Source organism: Paramisgurnus dabryanus, chromosome 21 (genome assembly GCF_030506205.2).
Source record: "Paramisgurnus dabryanus chromosome 21, PD_genome_1.1, whole genome shotgun sequence".
Taxonomy (NCBI): domain Eukaryota; kingdom Metazoa; phylum Chordata; class Actinopteri; order Cypriniformes; family Cobitidae; genus Paramisgurnus; species Paramisgurnus dabryanus.
This window is the reverse complement of record NC_133357.1, coordinates 1563005-1580858: the sequence shown is the minus strand read 5'-3', so window position 1 is coordinate 1580858 and position 17854 is coordinate 1563005. Positions and strand designations below refer to the sequence as shown.

Here is a 17854-nt window from a genome sequence, read left to right as displayed (position 1 = left end):
AGCGTCATGTGCATATTCATCACTGCTGCTGCATAAACACCAATCATACTTTGACAAAGGCACAGGTAATGAATATTCATTATTTAAAGTTGACGTAGCTTAAAAACATTTCTAGCGTATCTGGTCTAACGTTAACTAGTAAATTAATTTGAGTGAATATAAACTCCGTAACATGGCGTATGATCATCCTATTTCATTTTTATGACTAACATATAATGACAAAAAATGTTTTTATACTTTTACATCGCCTGATATGACTGTCTAGTAAAACCTAACTGTATTAATTTTAATGAGCCACCGTAATTTCTAGGAACCTTGCTGTCTTTTACAATTATTGTTTTTTTTCTATTTTTCTGACTTGTTACTTGCAACAGTTACTATTTCATATCCAAATTTTACTGTCTACAGAATAATTTTATATGACAATAAAATGGTTACTTCCCAGCTAAGAATTTTTGGTTCCCAAAACGTTTTCCTAACGTTAGTTTTTTGTTCTAAAAACGTTCCCCTAACGTTATTTTTTAAGTTTTGTTTTTGGTTAGCCAGGAAAGTTTTCTTTACAGAAACAGAACGTTATTTTAGGTAAGTTTAACGTTCCCCTTACATTATAATAACATTAGAATAACGTTAGGAGAACGTTATTTTTAGGTAAGCTAAACGTTTTACTTGAGTTATTACGGTAACGTTAGAATAACTTTAGGGGAAAGTTATTTTTAGGTTATTTAAAAATAACCACCCTGCAACGTTATGGGAACGTTTTTTTTTTTGGTTGCAAAAAATAAAATCTAAAAAGAACATTCTCAGAAGGTTATTATTTGGTTCCCAACAAATAACCAAGATAACCAAAAACTAACTCTAGGGTAACGTTTTGTGTTTGCTGGGTTTCAATTTAATCTTCCTTTCTCTTTCTTAAACTGATTTGAGTCAGTCAGGTGATAGATGTTTGTTCAGGTTGACTTGTGTAGCTATCTGGAATGTTGTCAAGTTCCTTTCATAATATAATCAGCTTGTGTTGATGGATATCTCTCCAGATGTTATAATGTAATAAACACACTTGTTTTTTGTTTAATGTTTCTGAATAATATCGTGTCAGTATTTTGCGTGACTGTTTCATTTTAATTGATAACATTTGTTCCAGGAAGGTGTGGTCACTGAGTTAAATAAGATGTTTATTTCTAAATCTTTCACTAAAGCCAAAGTGATCCAAAAATGAGAGTTCATTCTTGTAAACATTGAAAATAAAAGCTTGGGGAAGAAAATAAAAGTTATAACAGGTTTTCCTGTCATGGAAAAATTAGGTTACTTTGTTGTGTGTTTTTTTATTACTTTTTTGACCCTGTGGACCCTGTACCGGGTCCAGAATGATCTTATTTTGACTTAATATAAAATATTCCTTTAATTTTTAATGGTCTGTCATGGACCCAGTACCACATATGAGATACTGTTTGAAAGCTTAGAGTCTCTACTTTCTGCAGATATGCATCACTTTGAGATATGTTTTACTGTAAGAAAGTTTTTTACACTTAATTTACACTATCACCCCCCCACACACAATTTTTTTATATCATTTAATATTCACATATTTCATATTTTTCAAGTATGACAAACATGGGCAAGTCTTATATCAAATGAAAGCTATCACTCTCAGGAATAAGGCTACATCGTTATTTTTGTTCTTTTATCAACACATATCCAACAATCGTCGAATGAATAATGATGTAAAAAATCTTCTTTTGTAAACATATGGGAAACTTGAGTGTGAACTGCCTCAGATAGCACAGATAGCCACAAATGCTACACCATCTTTTATCTTAGGTCCTACTTTTGGGTGTTTACTGTCTGCTGCTGGTAACAACCAGAACTGTCTGCAGTCTGCTAGAGCACACAGAACCATAGTTATACACTATCAAAGACAGTGTTTACACCATAAAAAAGACAATTTGGTGTTTCATCATATGAAAAACAACATAAATAACAATATTTGTCACAAACAGCAGCTTTTTATGTCACTTTAAAGGGTTTTCTGCAAAATGATATAAAGATATTGCATTTGTTCCACTGTATGTGGTTATGGGAACATTTCAAATATTTTAGGCGGAAATTAAATACAAAAAGGGTATTGTAAAAAAACTTTTGCATTTATTCTGATAGAGAAAAAAATTCCTTTTTCCTCTGTAAGCTGGCAATTGCTGGAATCAAACAAAACTATCTGCAGGTTTTGTTACCACTCAGGGCCAGAGTTATACACTTTTAAATACTTTAGAAAAAAAACATCAAAAAGCGCCTAATTATTTTTGTGTTTATTAGAGGACTGACACCACATGCAACCATGTTGAGCACTTTCAACAGTGTTTTATGTAATTTCAAGGGGTTTCCTGTAAATTGATACCACACTTTTGTATGTGCACCTCTGCTTGTGGGTATGGGAAGCTTTTGAAATTGGGTAGGCCAAATCCAGGCGGAAATCCCCAAAATAGCCTCAGAGTGTAAGACTGCAGAACCCCAAAACAAATTCATGACACAAAACAATTTCAAACTTAGAATTTAATTAAATAAAACATTTATACAAAAATAGTGCTGTTGGTTGGTAAACATATTTTTTTGAGGTACAATTACACAGAACTTAAATTAATGTATTATGTAAAATCATATAAAACAACTGGGGCCCCCCAGTTTGAGAACCACCGTCTTGGGCTAAAAAAATAGAACTATATGAAAAGCTGTCAAATAAACCATGCATAAATCATTTTCATTTTTTTTAATTAGGACGTATTCTAGAACTATTATATTAATAATAAATCCATGCATACATGTTTGGAGGTATTTGTAACTTTGTAATTTCCCTTCATATTACAAAAAGCCCAATATTTTAGAAACTGGCCTTATAGGAAATTCATTTGGTAAAGCACTTCAGGTCAACCTGAGGCAAATGTTTAAAACCATAAAAGTTATTTATAAACTACATCAAAAACATGAACACAAGACTCTTATAAACACATTTTAGCATTTGTGGTTTCCCCTTAATGAAAATACTCTTATATATATTGCAAAACCTACAGAGGTGCATGCAAATACTATGAAAATTCACTTGATTAAATGCATTTAACATTCATGCACATAAAAACTACACATATATGCAATAATAAATACACATGCTGTACAACTGACATTGAACTAAAAGAGCAATCACAGCACTTTGTCTCAATACGTTCCAAAATACTTCATTATCCTTCTCATTCAGTTGTGACCGAAGATGTTTTTAAATGAAAAAGCTTCCCTATGCTGCAAAACTGGTTGCCATTTTTGTGGTTCCCAAGTCAAAGGGGTCCGCTCCCAAGACTTAATAATATTCTTGTTGCTAGATATGGCACAGCTTCCTCCTTCAATGTAGATATATGGTATGCAATTCTGGTAATTCATTTTATCCATGTCACCAGGATAAAATCCCCATTTACTTGGAAAACCTTACACCACATTCCTAATCAGTAAGCATAAGCAAGCACAGGTAAATATTGAGTATCAGCAACAGGCAGCTGGAGGGTCAAAACCTTTTAAAGAAAGGATTTGTCAATAATGACCATTGCATCTGATAAAAACACCCTTTCGTCTCAAAAAAACATGTACCATAGGACACATCAGTGAGTTCATTTTGTACATTTGTACATTTGGTTACACTGTGTGTTGTTTTAGAGACCTTATATGAAATGATGGGAACACTTATATGTCTTCTTTCTGCTCTTCAGAGATTTGCACTTTGGCTTCTTGGATGGCCAGCTGTAGTGCCGCCCCAGCTGGCAGTTTGGAGTATCCACTTTCCGAAATGTTTTCCACCTGTAGGCTAACCCCAGGCTTGTGCAAAGGCACCCGATGAAGATGAGAAAAGAGCAAAGGTAAGTCCTTAGTCAGGGTGTATCTTGAAGCAAGGCTCAGTACCGCAGGAATATCGGACTCCTCAGAGTACTCAAAAATGGCAGCCATGTATTTGGAGAGGTCTTGGCCCAGGGCTTTGGTACGACACATCTCCTGTCCTATCAGGGTGATGGTGGTTAAGGTAGTGTTCTCTACAGGATCTTGATCCTCATCTTCGCACAGATTTTTCTGGTTCTGAAGGAGACCTCTGGAGCATATAACCAGCACAAAGTCACACTCACTCATTCTTCTGCAGTGCCAGCCCATAATTCCTTCTTCCATGATGCTTAATGACTCCCATAAATCCAAATGCACCTAAACAAAAAAAAGAATTTTAATGCAAGACCCAAGTCATGTTTAAAAAAAATGACCTCATTAGAATGTGTTTTTGTCTCTTACATAAAATGTTATATATTACTTACCTCTGTAGCCATATGTTTTTGCAAAAAAGCAGCTAATTGCAGCACAACCATTTTGTGGGCGGGGCCATCGTTACTTGAGTAGCAAATCAGGAGGCGAGGTGGGCGGGTATTACGGTCCAGTAGAACACATTGTGCTTCGTCAAGCTTTTTGTCATAGTACTGTTCAATAATATCTAAAAAAAAATACAAATAAAACAACAAAATTGCTTTTAAATTCAACAAAATTTATATCTTAAGGCAAATAGGGAGAAATTAATAAAAACATATATGTTTAAATATTTAACAGTCAAAAACAGCTGCATATGTATTTCATTTATTTATTTATTCTTAACGCCAGTTCAGCATCTATGTCATCTATATTCATGGTGAGAACCGTTCACCTAACCCCCTGCTTTAGACTGTGGGAGAAAATCAGAGTACCCGACAAAGAGAACATGCAAACAGAAAGGTCACCGGACCCTGCCGAGGCTCAAAACTAAGACCTTCTTTCTGTGAGCCAACAAAGCTACTCATATATTTTTATCATCATTTGTTCTATCCAATATTTACCCAGCATGGGTTTAAAACAACCCAGCCATTTTTAGAGTGCAGCGTTACCATTATGCAGAGTTTGGGGGGCACGGGCTGCACTGCACCTAGACCAGAGCCAATTATGATTTGTTTGAGCTATTAATGAAATATAAATATAAGAATTCATATTTTATTTGTCTAATGTCACAATTACTACCTACATAATCGTCACATGGCAATTGTTTGACCTCATCGCGATGATTTCAGATCACCCCAATGATTGCACATCTCTTAAAAAAACACAAGGGGGAGCTGCAGCACCTGTATAAATGAGACTGTATCTGATGCTGTAAGACAATTTCCTAAATAAGATAGCACCTCCCCAAAGGACACTGCATGGGGGCAAAGTGAGTGCGCGGGAAAAGCCTCTCTCCACGATTCACAGTGGACTTCCCACTGAGACACATTTGGGTTTCAAAGACACACCTTTACGGTGTCATACATATGTATTCTTTTCTCTAAAAGCAAACTGTATTTGAAATGCTACATGCACAAAGAATCTAAAATCTGTATCTTATTTGTTTTCTATTGAAATGTCTCATCACAAGTGGTTACAATGGTCTCACCCATATAACAACAGAATTCAATGTTAAAGTATATGTGAAAATTCATTCAATGTTGATAGACACCTCCCATTCTAAGCATAAACCAATCACCCACTGTATACAGATTAAGGACAGCCTTTAGTTTTTACAACAACCAATCAGTACAAAATTCCTATATGCTTTGTTCTCTGGCTATTTAAGGAGATGTGTAGAAGATTTAGGCGGGACTTTCAATATCGAGAAATGCACCCCCATGATGCTGTCCTGGCACAGCATCATGTATTTTTATTTTACTTTGAGGAATCTGTAACCAGATCTTCATCTCCTTACCAGGTATGCAATGGTTTTTCTTTTGTTTCGTATTTGAATTGGAATGTAAATTGGCTTCTGAATTATGTTTTCTTACCTGGTAAATAAATTGTTACATTTGTATTCATTCTATCTTCTCTGTTTCATTAACTATTCTAAGCTACTATAAGTATTACGAGATCCTTTATCACCATAAATCTACGACCGGGGTATAAATTCATGCTAATTGTCTATACCGATGAACTTAGAGGTTCAGCCATTACTTTACTATATGTGGACTATCAGATGATAAGTCAGGACCTCTGATCAGTATCTCTACTATAATTATAGTTTTGAGTTCTGTATTAAGTTGGATATAGTTGGCTGGGTTGCATAATATTTTCTAATGATAATTAAGGGCACGCCAGCATGGGGCAGTTGCTTCAACCATTTCCTCTGGTTACACGGATAGACTAATTATTTAACCCTAACTAAGTTGAGGGTAATTGTAATGATTATTCGAGGGCTATATAAGTCAGGACCTCTGGTGCGGTTAAGTTTTATTATTTAACCCTAACTAAGTTGAGGGTAATTGTAATGATTATTCGAGGGCTATATAAGTCAGGACCTCTGGTGTGGTTGAGTTTATGGTTCAGAACCCGCACAACGGCCGGTGTGGGCTGATATGATATTGGTAATCGAATGAATGAGTCCAATGTTAACATGAGTAAATAGAATGGTCAAATGTTTATCCAAATTCCAAAATTACATCAATTTGATTCATATTACAATACGTTTCATATCTTTGGAGTCAGATATTAAGTTGCGTAATGTTAAAACCGGAAGCACCGGAAAAGACCGAATGCGCTATAAAACCGGCCATACCGTTTGGATTCCGTTGTTGGGCCAAACGGATGGATGGGGTCATATTTGGACCCTTACATGGTGCTCCTTAAAGGCAGAGTAGGCAGGTCCACATTTGTTTAAACTGTCTTTACATACCAATACATAATTCAAATGTAAGTACTCTGCAAAAGATGGTATATAAGTCAAGTGTCTGTAGACCTCTCATAATTGTTTTGAACGAGGCTAATTGATTGATGATTGGTGAATGATTAGCTTGGGCGACTGTCACTCTCTCTCGCAACCATGGCTACCACCCCATGTTGCTACAGGATCTGCCCACATTGTTTATATTCATAGTGATAAAGTTAGGTGTATTATTCCATGTGATTCTGACATGATGTTACTACATGCACCGCGCTCCTTCCTCTCCGCTCGCCTCAGGTAAATGCTTCTTCCAGCTGAACGGTTGGTATCTCGCGTGCATGTATTTTGGGGGCGTGGCTTTGGAAAAACCCCAGAAGGGAGGGAGTGGAGGGAATGGAAATAATGAGCTGTGTTTACAACAGTCGTGAGAAGCCTACAGACACTAGATTTTTATACTCTCTTTTTTAGAGTACTTACATTTTACTTATGTATTGTTTTATAAATACAGTTTAATCAAATTTGAAAGTTTTGTAGACAATTCCTGCCTATCCTGCCTTTAACTGACAGTGTAACGCGATATATTGCAAAGCCATTCAATACAGTGGAAAAAAACCTGAATTTAAAGAAATGCTGCAAAACTTTGATAAGCAGTATAAACTGGGAGGTAAAACATACATTTCCAAAACAGCAATTCCAAATTAAGGGAAGTGAAGGATACTATTAAGGATCTGTAAGGAATAGATTTTTGCAGACATGTGGTCCAGTACTAATATGACCTGTTCTGGTATAGTCAGTTTATTTTTATGGCATTTTTACTTTCAGTTATTTTTCAGACAATTTATTGTGTTGTTTTCTTATACTGAATTTTCTGTTATTGAAAAGATATTAAATAAATATAAAATATATATATAAAAGAATTACTTTTAAATATGTGTTGTGTATTAATATTTACTGCCTGGTAAAAAAATATTTACTTAAAAATAATCATAACAATGTGTGAAAATAATTTTATGAACAAAAAAAAAGTATGAGAATTAAATGTGAAAGCAACAAAACAAGTCAATTAATCGTCATAATCGCCACAGTCCTCAAACAGGCAATTAACCGTCATAATCGCCAAAGTAAAAAAAGGGCAATTAATCGGCATAATCGCCAAAGTCCCCAAACAGGCAATTAATCATCATAATCCCCAAAGTTCCCTAACAGGCAATTAATCATCATAATCCCCAAAGTTCCCTAACAGGCAATTAATCGTCATAATCGCCAAAGTAAAAAAGGGCAATTAATTGCCATAATCGACAAAGTCACCAAACAGGCAATTAATTGCCATAATCGCCAAAGTAAAAAAGGGTCAATTAATCGGCATAATCGCCAAAGTCCCCAAACAGGCAATTAATCATCATAATCGCCAAAGTTCCCTAACAGGCAATTAATCGTCATAATCGCCAAGGTAAAAAAGGACAATTAAATGCCATAATCGCCAAAGTCACCAAACAGGCAATTAATTGCCATAATCGCCAAAGTAAAAAAGGGTCAATTAATCGGCATAATCGCCAAAGTCCCCAAACAGGCAATTAATCATCATAATCGACAAAGTTCCCTAACAGGCAATTAATCGTCATAATCGCTAAAGTAAAAAAAAGGGCAATTAATCATTATAATCGCCAAAGTCACCAAACAGGCAATTAATCGCCATAATCGCTAAAGTAAAAAAAAGGGCAATTAATCGTCATAATCGTCAAAGTCCCCAAACAGGCAATTAATCGTCATAATCGCCAAAGTAAAAAAGGGCAATTAATTGCCATAATCGCCAAAGTCACCAAACAGGCAATTAATTGCCATAATCGCCAAAGTAAAAAAGGTCAATTAATCGGCATAATCGCCAAAGTCCCCAAACAGGCAATTAATCATCATAATCACCAAAGTAAAAAAGGGCAATAAATCGGTATAATCGTCAAAGTCCCCTAACAGGCAATTAATCGTCGTAATCACCACAGTCCTCAAACAGGCAATTAACCGTCATAATCGCCAAAGTAAAATAAGGGCAATTAATCGGCATAATCGCCAAAGTCCCCAAACAGGCAATTAATCATCATAATCGCCAAAGTCCCCTAACAGGCAATTAATCGTCATAATCGCCAAAGTAAAAAAGGGCAATTAATCATTATAATCGCCAAAGTCACCAAACAGGCAATTAATCGCCATAATCGCTAAAGTAAAAAAAGGGCAATTAATCGTCATAATCGTCAAAGTCCCCAAACAGGCAATTAATCGTCAGAATCGTCACTATTTATTAGACAATTAAGCGTCAGACACATTTCATAATCTTGACAGCCCTAGTCTAATGGTAAATTAGGCTAAAATTGTTTAAATTAATTTAAACCATATATAAAAAACCATGAAGCTGCACTCGCTCGCTAGTCTCTAAGTACCCTTGTTTGCTAGTAGGCGCACTGCCCCCCCTAAGTACAAACATGAAACTCTGCTTATGGTTACCGTAGATATAATTCATTTCCGATTTTGAGAATGAAAAAATATCAAAGTTGTCGTCTCGTTATTACAATAATTCTGACACAACATGAATGCCGCATGTATTAAAGACACATTAACACAAACAGTAACCCTAAGAAAAATGAACTAGGCTTTTATTATAAAGCAAACTAACCATGTTTGTTTTTGTGAATATAACCACAGGTTTACAAAAAAGAAAATTACCATTGTAACCACAATAAAGCTGCACAAATGCAGAAGTAGCACCATTTAAATTTGTTATAAAACTCCAACCTGGTCTCATTTTGGTCTTTACTGCTTTCTTCAGTCTTTTCTTATAGACAACAGTGAAGATTACAGCTCCAATAACAGTGAGCAGAAGTCCCATAGACAAGAGGATTATGAGTGAAGATTTTGTGAAGTCTGAGGTCAACGGCTCTGATGGAAGGACAGAATGAAAACAGCACATCAATTATCACTTCATCATGCATACTGGTTAGTACGTTATATGTTAGTTTTAAAGGGTGTTGTCACTTTGAAAGCTGTGTGACATGTTGCTCCACCACATGTGGTTAAATGTCGGGCCAAAGCGTTTGACTGCTATTACATCAAACATCATTTCTTAGACTAAAACAATAAACATCCAGCTGTGATCTCGGAGTGACAATTAAGAAGTACCTTCAGACTTGTAATGAACGACAATGACAAATGTTTTCCTAACCGCATCCACAATATCGGCTGCAATCTGGAGACGACAAAAAAAAAACACATCCCAATTCATCATATTTTTATTTGAGCATTTGACAAAGGTGATAAATTTGACGGTGTAATGTAAATCTAAAATAAACAACTGATAGTAATTAGGGCTGGGTATTGGCATGGGCCTCGTGATACGATACGTATCCCGATACATGAACCATGATACAACGTATCACAATATAATACAATACGATGCATGTTGTGATACATTGGAATGTTTTTTCTTTTTTATCAAAAAATGTAAAAAAAAATAGAGCTGATTTGTGTGTCAACACGAAAGCTGCAGTTGTTTTTAAATTTTCGGCAATTTTTTCACCCCCGCTAACTTCTGAGACATTGGCCATATATAACAGACAACTGGACAGCGACAACTACATCAGTGGCGTATGAGGTCTTTTGGCGAACACAGAGTGATCACAAATTTTTATTGTAAATACCAATAGTAAAGATCGAAATATCGGCATACTATCGTGGAAAATTTATCACGATAGTTAGCTGTATCTAAATTTTTGCACAGCCCTAATAGTTATACATTTTGTTGCCAGTAAAAATAGAAAAATACAGTGGATCAGATGGTAATATGATGGCGCTATAACCACATTTATTTACCAAAATTAAGCCATGTATAAAAGTGTGAGACTAAGTAAAATGTGTAATCTAGTAAGTTCAAACGTTAGCTGCAAAATTCCCACAGCTGGGAAAAAAGATAGAATAAAAGATAATAAAAAAATGATCGCAACCAAATAACTATAGTTATTAAATTTAATTAGCATATCTAACTTGATCTGGCCGAAACCTGCACGGTTTCACTTGTGTTTATTCCTGTGTGAATGGTTGTAGTTGAATGAGAAATCAAAAAATGATTGATGTTCAATTGACAATTTAATTGTATGCTTTATACAAAACAAAAGAAAGAGACTCACCTCACAGGTGTAGTTTGTACCTGCTCTGAGGTTATGCAAGCGATATGTGTGATGGGTCTTGTTTAGTGTAAAATCCTGTGACAGTAACAACAACAAACATTACTATGACTTTAAACATTAATAAACGTTTTGCGATGTTTGTAACTACAGTTAATTCTGATCTTTTTTTAAAAATAATGTATTAAACACACTGGCTCAATGTTTGTGTAGTTTCGTAGTCCGCCTCCAAAGCATGATGAGAAATAGTGACGGATTTTAAAGTTCTCGGGTGCAAGGTTAAAGGTCACAAGGATGTCCTGCTTATCCTGGTGGACTTCAACATATCTCGGGTACCAGTCTGTAATGATGTAAAAGACAGAAATGAACATACACATGAGCATTATAGGACACCGGGGCTAGTTGTCACAATTAGAATCCAATACACAAATGTATTTTGTATTTTGGATACTTAATTTTAAAATTATCACATTTTTGCAGGATAGTGAGTTTTTAAAAACAAATGTACCCTAAGAAATATTCATTGGTATGAAGTGTGACAACTAGCTGCCTATTGTCCCCATGCCATTAAAAAACAGAGAAGATAATATGATCAAACCAAACTCACCTTTTTTACACTTTTCCAGACCATTTTTTTCAGGACATGCTAAAAAGAGAGATGCATTTTAGGTTTATAAGTAAGCAAAAGAGCTGATTTTCCCAAATTGCTTTTTCCAAATTTACCAAAACTGCATAAGGTAAATAGACTTTATGTGTCTTACTGCGAGTGAAAAACTCTTTCTTCTGATAAAACTGGTGCCAACGTTCAGGGACGGGCAGTGCCATGACAGTCACCACATATTTGGTATCCAAAGACAGATGTGTAAAGGGATCTGAAAAATACACCTACAAAAACCATTGAGAAAATATGTTACAGAAATCATGCAAGTCAGAAACGTCATTGTGAACATACAAGTGAAATAAAAGTAAAGTAAGCCAACGTTATATTAAAAAAAATGACATTTTAATGCATCTGATGCTGGAAACAGTTACCACTGTAAAAATTCGGTTTTACTTTAACTTAAAATTACAATTAATTTCAACTTTCTTGACTAGTGAGGAATTGCTATTAATTATAGAAATAAAATGGAAATAACTAAAGCTAATCAAAAAAGTTAAAATGAATTGTAAATTCAAGTTGAATAAACTTAAAATTTTTAAGTAATCATCAGTTTTTCAATATTTTACTATTTTCTTACCTCAACTTAGACTAATTAATACATAACTATCTTTTTTAATGCATGCACTTTGTACAGCGTATCGTGAATGTGTTAGCATTTAGCCTAGCCCCATTCATTCCTTAGGATTCAAACATGGATAAATTTAGAAGCCACCAAACACTTCCATGTTTTCCCTATTTAAAGACTGTTACATGAGTAGTTACACGAGTAAGAATGGTGGGTCACACTTTATTTTACGGTATCACTGTTACAGTGTAATTAAACATTTAAGTACTAAGTAATAATCATTAATAACATGTACTTACTATAGGGTTGGGGTTAGGATTAGGGTTTGGTTTAGGGTTAGTTGCATGTAATTATGCATAATTAACTGTTATTACTATATTAATTACATGTAACATGTGTAATAAAGACACCGTAAAATAGAGTGTTACCGAATGGTGGATAAAAATGAGAACTATATTGTATGGCGGCAGAGCACTTAGTTTGCAGCACTTCGACCTCGGCGCGTTGTAACATCATTACTCCTAAATCCTCCCCCTCTCGCTCAAACTTCCGTCAATATTACTGCGACTGAGGTCAAAATGCTGCAAACTAAGTGCTCTTCCGCCATACAATATATAGTTCTTGTTTTTTTATCCGCTTACAAAAATCGCCACGTTTTGTTTTGTTCCACCATTCTTACTCGTTTAACTACTCATGTAACAGTCTTTAAATAGGGAAAACATGGAAGTGTTTGGTGGCTTCTAAATTCATCCCTGTTTGGATCCTAAGGAATGAATGGGGCTAGGCTAAATGCTAACACATTCACGATTGTGCACAAAGTGCACGCATTGAAAAAAGATAGGTATGTATTTTATTTGTCTAAGTTGAGGTAAGAAAATAGTAAAATATTGAAAAATGGTGATGTTTTACTTTAAATGCAAAAAAATTCTTGCAGGTTATCCAGCATGATTTTATTTCTTACCCTTTGGGCATGTGCAGGTGTGAGGGACAGGTCGTTATGGAGAAGAAACAGTTGACACAAAATTTGAGATCCACCAAGAGCCTGCAGGGTTATTTGAAATCCACGTAAGAATTCAATACCTGCGGCAAGTAATAATCGGTCAGTATAGATGTTTTGATCAAGGGTATGCTGCAGTTCATCAATAAACCCTCGCAAGGTTTAAACGCCTACAGCGTTGTTCTTTACCGTATTGACTTGGGTTCCATGACACAGTAATGGCATCATATGTTGGATCTTGATCGGCTTGAAACTCTATATGAATATTGCGCGGTGCTTCAACATAATGTAGGCAGAGTTCTGGGGTTTCCTGGCCTAGAAAAGTGTGACAGGGCCAAGGTACACAACCTGGCCAAAAAGAAAAATTAGCACACAATGTGTGACCCTACAAACCAGCCATAAGTGTAAATTTTTGCAATTGAGATTTTTACATTATTTGAATATACTGAGGAAATATATATATATATATATATTCTAATATAATCTAGTAGGAAATTTACAAAATATATGGAACATGATCTTTACTTGATATCATAATGATTTTTGGCCCTAACAATTTTTGGCTATTGCTGCAAATGAAGAGTTTGATTCCAAAACGCAATAAATGATAAAAAAAAAAATGAGTTACCGCTAAAATCAATATTGTATCTTGTCAGTATTAAAAAGTAAATTCTTAATTTTACGCAAAATCCAATATAATATTTTTTTGTGTTATAATAACCCAAAGATGCTATGAGAAAGTTTGTAACAGAAAATAGTGGTTTTCATCTTGTCACTTTCTTTGTATAGAAAACACGATTTTACCAAAATTAGTCAAAATGGATTTATTGAGTTTTGGAACCAAACTCTTCAAATATACCTGTGTGACTTAAGACTGGTTTTATGGTCCAGGGTCACAATTCACACAGCACTTTGGTGCCAGAAAGTGTCTGTTAAATTGGCAGAGAAGCTTCTGCGTGAACACCAACACGTTCCGTAAATGTTCTGGGATTGCTCCATCAGGGATTGACATAAGGCAGTTAGATATAAATCAAGTCATCATGCTTTGAAGAAGAAAGGTAACAGAACTAAATAACATGCTGTGAAGACCTCAACAAATCAACACTTGCACGCTATCTTCCCCTCAAGGCTGCTACGTTCATTTCAGTTACCCAATACAGTCAAGCGAGATGCACTCATATTATAAGAATGTTGCTCTAAAATACAAGTTTCGTTCAAGGATAGGAAAAAATTTGTTGAATTTTCTCGTAAAACTTTTAACATAAATTTGATAGCCGTTAACATGAACTATCAATAAACAATCAAACATCAAATGTAGATGTTAGTTTTTTAACATTTGTGTGGAACATCATGAATAAACTAACTTTTACAAAGATTAATAAATTATTTTGCTTTAAAAAAAAAAGGAAGATAAACAATTTCAACTTGTTTTTCTAAGTTCAACTTATCACAAGTCAAAACATTAAAAGTAGGTTTTGAAATTGACTAGAAAAATTAAATTAAATTGAAATTTCGGGGCTGGATTTTTTTATGTATTTTCTAAATAAAATCATTTGACATAATGTAAAGACAATTCTGTTAGAATATAATCTTGGTATGTTCAATATTGATGTCAAAGATTGAAATGAAAGTAAAATGAAAATCATAACATTACATTATGAGACTAGTCTGGAAAGATTTATATAATTTTATTGAATGAGATCTATATTTTAAAGTGCTATTGAATTTTTTATAGATTTATTTATGAATGCATTCTTAGCGCCATTCCAGCATCTTTAGTTATATTCATGGCGAGAACCTGTTAATCTCTATAAAAATTAAAGGGGACATTTCATAATACTTTTTTAAGATGTAAAATAAATCTTTGGTGTCCCCAGAGTACATGTGTATAGTTTTAGCTCAAAATATCATATAGATCATTTATTACAGCATGTTAAAATTGCCACTTTGTAGGTATGCATGAGCAAAAATGTTTTTGGGTGGCAGTGTCATGGTTGGAAAGTGCTGATTAAGGGGCGGTATTATCCCCTTCTGACATCACAGGGGGAGCTAAATTTCAATAACCTATTTTTTCACATGCTTGCAGAGAATGGTTTACCGATCTTTTTCACATTTTCTAGGTTGATAGAAGCACTGGGGACCCAATTATAGCACTTAAACATGGAAAAATTCAGATTTTAGTCAGATGTCCACACAAGAAGACATCTCCAATTCACCTAACCATCTTTTTTGCCCGTGGGAGGAAACTGTTGTACCTGGAGTAAACTCACGCTAACACATGCAAACTTTGCACATAATGGCATCCTGCCCTAGCCGTGGCTCCTCATGTAAGATCAAAATTATATTACTTGTTCACAAGCTTTTTAACACACAACGGAAACTGAGAAATGCGATGAAATCGTCTGGGACAGGATCTTAATATTAACTGTCATCAATTAAGTCTTACAACTACATCTGGATTACAGTTTGTCTCACGGCAAGTGAAATATGTAAGTGATTGCTAGAATGGCTGTAAATGATTATTATATTGTGCAACAGTTTATTTTGGAAGAACAACTAGAGGCAAATAAGAGAATGAAAATACACTTTATGCAACAAATATCACAAGTAAACACAATCAATCAATATCATCTTTCTGACGAAATCTCACTGATTTCCATACAAGTGAGCAGAATCAAGTTCTCTGAATGTTCTCATGTAGTAATACAATGCGTAGTTTACGAAATATGCTTCATATAAACTCAACGGGGTGGTTTCCTGGACACGGTTTGTCCGTGTCCCAGACCAAAATGCATGTTTAAACTGCTTTCAATTACACTTATTTCACTTATTGTTTGTCTCAACATGCACACCAGTATTGTTTTTTTGTAAGGTATGTTTGTAAAAACTACATAAAGACCTAGTCCTCTTAACCCTGTCTTGAAAACTGCCCCAATAACATGAAAAGTAAAGAAAGTGAGTGTGTTTGTGTTGCCAGTGCAGCTGAAATTCATATAAACAAATTAAAAGATGAAGTAATAAAAAAATTAAAAGCAAGATGAATTTTCAGTGCTATGCACCAGTAAACCATAAAGTTAAATTAAAGTTAAACTTTAGATTAAAATGTGAGTTTACAAGTAATAAACATAAATTGAAGTAGTTTTCTTAAGAAAAAACACTTAATATACAGCACGTAGGCAAATACCACATTGTCTAAATTATTTTCTGGATATTTTAATTTTTTTGAACTAAAGAGATTTTAGGAAGGATCCTGATGAAGCTGGATTATTTTTTGGACGTTGGATGTAAGATTACTTACCTCCAAAAGGACTGGTGTAGTTAATTTTGGGAGATAATTGCACATCATCTGCTGTGATTCTGCAGTATTCACATTCTGTGCTTCCCTGAAAAAAAATTAAATAAATAAATAAATGTGTGTATATATTATATGAGGTATCATGTGCTACTATTTCTTTGTAAGTGCTCATAACACACATGCCCATGAATCTTATCTTCATTAGATAAAAAAACAAAAAGAAAATTTTAACTTTTTTTAAGAAAACTTCTTAAAATTACATAATTTAATTTATTTATACAAAAATAAGTAAAAAGTTTTCACTTCAACTTTAACACTTAAATTCATTTGCTGCCTTTAATTTTGGGGAATAATCCCACTTGTTTTACAAGTCATTTTAATTTAAATTATACTGTATTAAACTGAAATAAAATTAAGATAAATCCATAGATATTGAAAATTGAAAAGGTACATTTGCTTAAATTTCTTTTGTTCAGTTAATATTGATCACACAATTTTCTACCACGCACACACATTTAATCATGCATAAATACAAATATACTGTAATGTATCAATTGTATAAAAAATGTATAACAATTTTTTATCTTAAATGTATTGTAAAATGCTTTAAATTAAAGCACTAAAATGTCAAATTTAACGCAACTGCATACTGACATTAATGCAAAAGGAGGGACTTCCCAAAATAAATAAGAAGTAATATGTAACACAAAAATACAACATGTTACAAAACAAAATCGAAGCACTTTCAATAACACTTTAAAATAAGGTTGTTCAACTTAAACATGAACAAATAAATCAACGTTTTTTTTATTTTTGAGCATTTTTAAATTCTTGTTAAAGTTAATATAGTAATTCATGTTAGTTCATGGTGCATTAATAAATGTAACAGCAACAATGTTTGATTTAAAAAATGTATAAGTAAATGCATGAAGCTAACATGAACTTAGATCAATAAATGCTGTAGAAGTATTGATCATTGATAGTTCATGTAACTAATGGTTAACAAATACAACCTTATTGTAAAATATTTCTGCACATTTATAATTCATCTCAGTATTCCAGTCTAGCTTCATTAAAACCAATGAAATGCTCTTAAACTATAATAAATACAAACACTACTGACTGCTAAATATAGATACAGCAACAACAGCCATGTTTTTTTACGTATGATCTTAACTTGTCTGATAGAGAGCTGAAAGTCTCGTCTTACCTGTCGGATACATCCAAGACTACAGCTCTGAGGTCTCCAAATCATTTGTTCACCACCAGCACTAAAACACAAGCTGATCAGAAGGAACAGATCTGCTGTCAGTCTCCACGACGACATCATTCGCATACCCGATGCCTAACTTGAAAACTAGCTTTAGTCGAACTCCCAGCGACGGCCTGAATGCAGATAGTCAGGTCTAAGTACGAAATAAAGCAAGAGGGTGGGAACAAGCA

The 17854-nt window shown here is 34.2% G+C and overlaps 1 protein-coding gene across 1 annotated transcript; it reads right to left on the bottom strand.

Moving 5' to 3' along the window:
* Positions 1 to 2526: 2526 nt before the first annotated feature.
* Positions 2527 to 17831, bottom strand: LOC135775292 (interleukin-17 receptor D). Its single transcript, XM_065285371.2, has 12 exons — positions 17622 to 17831; positions 16415 to 16499; positions 13306 to 13464; positions 13081 to 13199; positions 11655 to 11778; positions 11501 to 11539; positions 11088 to 11233; positions 10897 to 10971; positions 9893 to 9959; positions 9509 to 9652; positions 4332 to 4504; positions 2527 to 4224 (listed from the first exon to the last, which is right to left on the bottom strand). Exons 1-12 carry the CDS (start codon positions 17745 to 17747, stop codon positions 3718 to 3720), a joined length of 1764 nt encoding a protein of 587 aa, XP_065141443.1. The 5' UTR covers positions 17748 to 17831; the 3' UTR covers positions 2527 to 3717.
* Between the last annotated feature and the right edge of the window lie 23 nt (positions 17832 to 17854).